The 6,879-nt window shown below is 29.7% G+C and overlaps 1 protein-coding gene across 1 annotated transcript in view; it reads left to right on the forward strand.

Moving 5' to 3' along the window:
* LOC107625592 (serine carboxypeptidase-like 11) overlaps nucleotides 1-3,643 on the forward strand; it is a gene marked incomplete at its 5' end in the record, with an annotated part of 6,012 nt that extends 2,369 nt beyond the window's left edge. The window contains 8 exon segments of the mRNA XM_016328273.2: nucleotides 358-456; nucleotides 547-633; nucleotides 763-915; nucleotides 1,168-1,239; nucleotides 1,543-1,658; nucleotides 1,763-1,876; nucleotides 2,447-2,492; nucleotides 3,187-3,643. Of these exon segments, the coding sequence (XP_016183759.1) occupies nucleotides 358-456; nucleotides 547-633; nucleotides 763-915; nucleotides 1,168-1,239; nucleotides 1,543-1,658; nucleotides 1,763-1,876; nucleotides 2,447-2,492; nucleotides 3,187-3,270 (771 nt within the window).

Below are 6,879 nucleotides of genomic sequence, written 5' to 3' on the forward strand. Positions count from 1 at the left end.
AATGAATTACCAATTATCAATGTGTATGATGCATATGTTTTAGAATCAATAACAAATATCTTCATGCCACCCAAATTTTGCAAAATTTGGGTCCTATTTCTTCTCTACAAAGTTTGACTCATACATAGTCATAATTAAACTTACCGTTATTGTATGCATCGACAAAGGAACACAACTAACTGATATTATATTTCCTTAACTAACAGGAAATGAAAGAGGTCTCGAACCCCGGATAAATCTCCAGGTTTGTAAACAGTTCCTCTGCCTATGTTTTCACTACTAACAAGAGTTAAGAAAGTGCATTTTTGCTCTTTGAACTATGAACTATGAAGCCTAAATTGTTCTTAAACTTTACAGGGATATATACTAGGAAACCCACTAACATCAGGATTAGAAGAGAATGATCGGATCCCATATGTTCACGGAATGGGGCTTATTTCTGATGAACTCTACTGGGTAGTAATATTTTTCTTCAAGCATTCAATGAAATTGGTTACTAGAATGAAATGCCAGTGATTCTAATATGTTTGTTATCTATGGATACAGTCCTTGAAAAAAACTTGTCTTGGCAACATTATAAATGTGGATTCTACAAACAAATTGTGTCTAAATGACTTGCAGTACTATCATGAGGCAAGTGATGATGATGACTACCCTTAATTTTACTATATGATCTTTATTTATTTACTTCTTTCTAGTCTTTTTTGTTCAGAATTTGTTCACCATATGGGTAAAACTTTCATTGTTTCTTATCTTTTCCAGCTTCTTGAAAATATTGAGTTGTACAACATTTTGGAGATATATTGTGTTGATGAGAATATCAAAGGAACAAGACGGAACCCCAGGAGATCTCTGGCTCAGAAGATAAAGGCACCTTTGAGTTCTCCGGTCACAGTGCCGGATATGCGCTGCCAAGTAACTTTCTTTTGCATATCTTGTATAATTTCATAAAAAACATTATGTGCACATTAAAAATCAGTCACTATAAATAGGTGTGTAGTTTAATTATTTTAATGTAGTTTTGTATTTTAATATTTATTCTATACAAGTGATTGATTTGGTGGCTGAATTTTGGTATAGACTTATCATGGTTGATAGTTTCATACACATTTTGGCCAAAGTGTTTTCAAAATATGATCTGAACCTTGTTTTTTTTACCTGTTGTAGATTTATGGTTTCTTCCTTGGTACGGAATGGATAAATGACCCTGCTGTCCGTAAGGCACTGCATATTCGCGAGGTTTGTATTATTTTCTGGTTTAAAATTCTAATAAAGTATTAATTAAGGTTTTCAATTAGATATTTAAAAATCATTAGATGACAATTTAGTCAAACTTTGTCAAATTATCTAACGGTTTTCAATTATTAACTTTATATGAAGACAACTGCACATGGGTTTTCACCATTAATTAATTATCTTCTACTAGTGTAATCCTTTTTATTAGTTATTGCTGTTTCAATGTTTGTATCGCCACTTTTTATTAATTACTGTTTTACAATACTTGTTTCATTAACCTTGAAATCGTATATCAATGTTCTGCAGGGAACTATAGGGAAATGGAACCGGTGCTATAGTGACGATTATGTATTTGACATCCGTAGCAGCGTTCCGTTTCATGCGAATCTAAGTGCAAAAGGCTACCCTTCCTTGATATACAGGTGAAGATTACTGCATTCTAAATCGGTTCCTATTTGTCTGAAAACTGTGCTTTTTGTTTTCTTTCATAGCTGATTTTGTGTCACCATTGATGTTATCTTGACAGTGGGGATCACGATGCAGTAGTTCCTTTCTCGTCGACTCAACGATGGATAAGGTCTCTAAATTACTCCATTGTAGATGATTGGAGGCCATGGTATTTAAATGACCAAGTTGCAGGGTATGCTATGAAACTTTTATACAACATGAAAGAAATAGATATAATATTAGGAAGCAAATACCAAAAAAATATATCAATCATAGTTTACCTTTTTTTTCTCTTCAATTTAATATTTTATAGCTTTTATCAAGCACACTAGCTATAAAGTTGCGTTTGGAAAGGAGACTGATATTGAAAAACAGAGACTAAATTAGTCTTTGTATTGTATTGTATTTGGTGTAAAATGTAGTAGACTGAGTTATGTCTTAGTATTATGTTTAGCGTTAGATAAATATGGAGATTAAGGAAAGATTTAGAATTTGAAAAGTTAAATAAGGATATCTTTTAGAAGAAATGTTATTGAAGTTTTAGTTTCCATCTCAAAAAATTTCAGGCTCTATGTCTTCACTTTATAGAGATATTGAAAGGACTGAACTTTTGTATTTTAGGATTAAAATTTTAGTTTCAGTCTCTAGTCACCAAACACAATACTAAGTCCTAGTCCTTAGTGTTAATCCCAGTATCTGAAAACAAATGCTACTTAAGAAAGCATGCCTCCAGATCTTTATGACAAATTTTTCTTTCATGCAGATACACGAGGACTTACTCGAATCAAATGACATTTGCAACTATAAGAGTAAGAACAAATTAAACTCTTGTAGTTTATAAGTGCTCATGATTTATTTAGAATACATTTAGGATATTATAGATTAATATAGTATCTAAATATATTTTACATTGAATTTATATATATTTAGTTTGATACTAGGTCTATTATTATTAGATTATATTTTTGTCCTATAAATAGAAAATTTTTTTTCTAAGTATTTGAAAATGATGTTAATTCTTGAGTTAGTATTACGATATATGAATTCTAATATGACATTCTGGTTGAATTCTAAATTATTTGGACGATCTTTCTAAATCTAATGGGTCCAGTTTCTTGTGAATACATCCTTAAGATGTTGCCACATGGCAGCCAAGCTCTTATCACTTCTTGTTGCCAAAAAGTGTTTGCTGAGTGGTCCATTCTAGCAAATCACATGTCACTCTAGTGTGTTGCCATGTGTCTCTGATTTAACAATGATGATGTATCATGCTGATGTGGCATTCATCTAGTATTCTCCTATGTTTTTTCTTAATTTGATATTTAATTAATTTTATCATTATGATTCGATTGTATTCTTGATGTATAAATATCAAGCTTACTTTTTAATTACAAACTCAAGTTATTACACTTTCACATTATCTAAATATCAGGCTTACTTTTTAATTATTATTTGAGAAGCTGTCTAATTTATTATTATTTTTTTCACCTTATTTAATTGCAGGGTGCAGGGCATACAGCTCCAGAGAACAAGCCGGACGAAGGTTTTGCCATGTTCGTTAGGTGGATATCTAATAAGCCTCTTTAGCTTAGCCACACAGATGCAAGAAATCTTGGTTACACATTGAATTCTGATTAGTCATTAGTCAAATATTAGTCTGAGATAGGTTTGAATTGGTCTACAAATTGTTTTTAAGTTTATCAATTGCGAATTTGCGAAAAACATTTCGTGGACTAAGTAAGCCACGGCCATTTATTCGAAGATCTAAAATTTTGTTCCTTGCTCTACGTATTCTTTGGAGAAAATCCTTATAGTGGTCCTGTGATTCATTTCGTTATTCGATTTGGTTCTTTAGATTTTAATTTTATTATAGTGGTATTTTAGATTGAACTTCGGACTATGATAGTCCTTGGATTCCTTTGGGATGAGTCAGCAATTGCAGTGACGACATAGCAGTCCATTGCCATGTTGGATGCTGCAACGGCCATCTTACGTGGTCAAATTTTCGACCCAATTTGGTCTATACAATTCTAATTCATTCCCATGACTTTTTATTAGGTTTGATTACTCTATTAATTTTTATAGTTTTGCATATGAGGAATGTTAGGGGGTCAGTAATTTTGGTATTTTGTAACTATTAATTGGCCATCAATAGTATTTTTAATGGTATGAGATTACATCTAATGGTGAGAGATCACTCGCTTTTGTTTTGATGGTTAAGTGCTGGTCAGAAAACACAAAAGTTGCTGGTTCCTAAACTTTTTCTTTGCAAAATTTTCAATTAAATTCTTATATTTTATTTTTTTAATTGGATCTTTGTATTAAAATTTTTTTTAAATTAGATTTTTTTTAGTAGTAATTGACTTAAGTTTATAGGGATCCAATTAAAAAAAATTGGTGCAGAGATTCAAATAAAAGGAAAAAAATATAAGGATTCAATTAAAAAAAAAATTTGGTGTAAGAACTCAATTAAAAAAAAAATAAAGAGACCTAATTAAAAATTTTACGAAATTATAGGGAGCAAGAGAATAATTAAACTTTTTTATTATTATTATTATCAAAAGCTTATCTTTAAAAAAAAAAATTCAGTTTAACTTTTGAAGTGTCGATGATTGATAACTAAAGAGGGATTTTTGTTTAAGAGCAATTATACCTATATGAGTATGATAAGCATAGCTTCATTGAGTTGATCATTTCTGACGGGATTTACACATGTTTTCACTTTGGAGCAGCTTATTCAAAGATTCAGATGCACATAAAATTTCTCCATCCTAAAGAATAAGCACATGAAAGGTTTGGGGCTTCTTATAATATGTGAAAGGTACCAAAGTATAATGCTAAATAAGCTATGCAATACCTACAAGAAGTAGTAAAGAAAATGAATTAGAATTATATAAAAAGGAGAGACCAAATTGGATTGAAATTCAAATTTGGCCAGTTGGTCATTGCAGCGTCCAGCGTGACAATGGAGTGCCATGTCATCACTGCAATTTCTGACTTATCATCGAAAAGGGATTTGAGAATCGCTACAATCATAGTTGTAAGAATTGAACTTGGTGATCAAACCGATCATACTACTGGTTTACGAGTTTATTACTACTGGTTTACGAGTTTATTGATTCAATTGATAAATCATTGGATGAATCAATCTCACGTAAATAAAAAATAAAAAATAGTAAAAAAATTAAAAAATTTAAAATATATATCTTCACTAACATTTTTAGAACAACAAAGTCTCAAATTTTAAAGACAAATAATACAAAAATAGATATAAAATTAGTTAATATTATTACAATAATATCTTAATTTTTTTTTAACCAAAGATAAGAGACTCAAATCCGCAATCTCTTAATTAAGTATGAGGAGACTATGCCAGTTGAGCTATTACTCATTGGCAATAATATCTTAATTTGACACAATAAGAATAACAATCAATAATATCAGTAATTTCAATACTAATATTCAAACAGATAACTTTAATCATAACACTAACATTGAAATAGATAAAGCAAATTAATAAATTTTTAGTAAAGTTTATATTTTTATTAATAATAGTACATAATTAAAAATATAATTAATTCAAAAAATAGAGAATACAAAATTAAAATTAAATTACATATTTATAAAATTATTTAATTTATTGGTTTACTGTATAATTAGTCTTTGTCATACATAACATTGAAAAGCATAGTAGTAGAGTGGCAATTAGAAGACACTGCAACCAAGAGGTTCCTTGTTTGTGGCTCTACCATTTTGGAAGTTTCCAAAATAACACATGCAAAGAGGTGGACAAGTAGCACGCTGGAGGACCGTAACCTGTACTGGATCACAGGTGGAGATGCGGTGCTATAGAGCATCATAGAGTGCACAATTACCATATCAAACCAATTGAATCGGTTTTGGCCGGTTCTCACCAAATTTGACCAATTTTTGCCGATTCTCACCAGTTTATGCCAATTCTCATCCTTAAGCGGTCGAAAAAAATGAACTGAACTGATTTATAATCCAGTTCATTGATTTTTCAGTCGAATCAATCAGTTTGATTCAATTTTTACAGCTATGACTATAATAATATTAGAATCTTAAAGATAAATTTATGTAATAGTGTGAATCTCAAAGACTACTACAAAAATTTACTCTATTCTTGGGACTTCATTAGCATTAGCATTTTGGTTATAGTCAAGGTAGTAATATAATAGGCGAGAGCGGCGCTGGCCTCTGGACCTTTTGTGGTTCTAGGGTTAGGGATGGCTCTTTGAAGCCTATTTTGGGCTGCAACTCAAAAAAAAAATTATATTATGTTTATACAAAAAATTAATTATTAATCAATTTAAATTAGTCTAGTAATTAGTTTACTAATCTACTTAAGTAATTAGAATTCAAATTATATCTTATGTATACAGTAATTTATTGACCAATGCAAATTTTTAAATAAAGCTTCAATCCGTTATAAATTAGTTTTTGGCCAATGATTCGAGAATATCATAAAAAACAAAAAAATAATTACTAAATGAGTCATTTGTGTAAAAAATTGGTAAAAAATACATGTATTTATATATAATTATATACATGATAATTAATTTGATGACTAATTTTTTGTATATATATAAAATTTTTGAAAAAAAAAAAGAATTTAAATTAAAAAAATCCGTAATGTTGTCCTCCAATTACCAACCACCGACAGTCTCTGATCAATGGTCACTACCATACTGGCATAATATGTATACATCACTCTTTTCTAGGCCATCGTTTTTTCAGGTGCATATGCAGGAAAGCCACCAATAATATAAGGTGGATTCTATAGTATTTTTTATTGTGATGCCTTTTTACCTAACTTGTCTTTATAAGCAAAAAATAAAATATATAAAATAAAAGTAAAATATTTAAAGTTTATTAAATATTATTTTTTTGTTTTTTTTAAAAAAGTTAGGTACCATATCTTAGGCACCATAGCATTTACCATAATATAATCCTCTTTTATAGGCATATATAATGATATATAAGACCATCTCCATTAGAAAATTCATTCCAGTTTTTATTTATGATCCATCTGTTATAAAAAGTAACTTCACATCAGTTTTTGCATCATAAACAGTAAATAGAAACTCAAATCATTTCTCTCTTCTCTATTAGGAAGAACTAGTTTTAGTCCCTATTGTAGTCCCACTTAATTAATTAATTAAAATAATTACTATT

This window comes from Arachis ipaensis, chromosome B02, assembly GCF_000816755.2.
Source record: "Arachis ipaensis cultivar K30076 chromosome B02, Araip1.1, whole genome shotgun sequence".
NCBI lineage: Eukaryota > Viridiplantae > Streptophyta > Magnoliopsida > Fabales > Fabaceae > Arachis > Arachis ipaensis.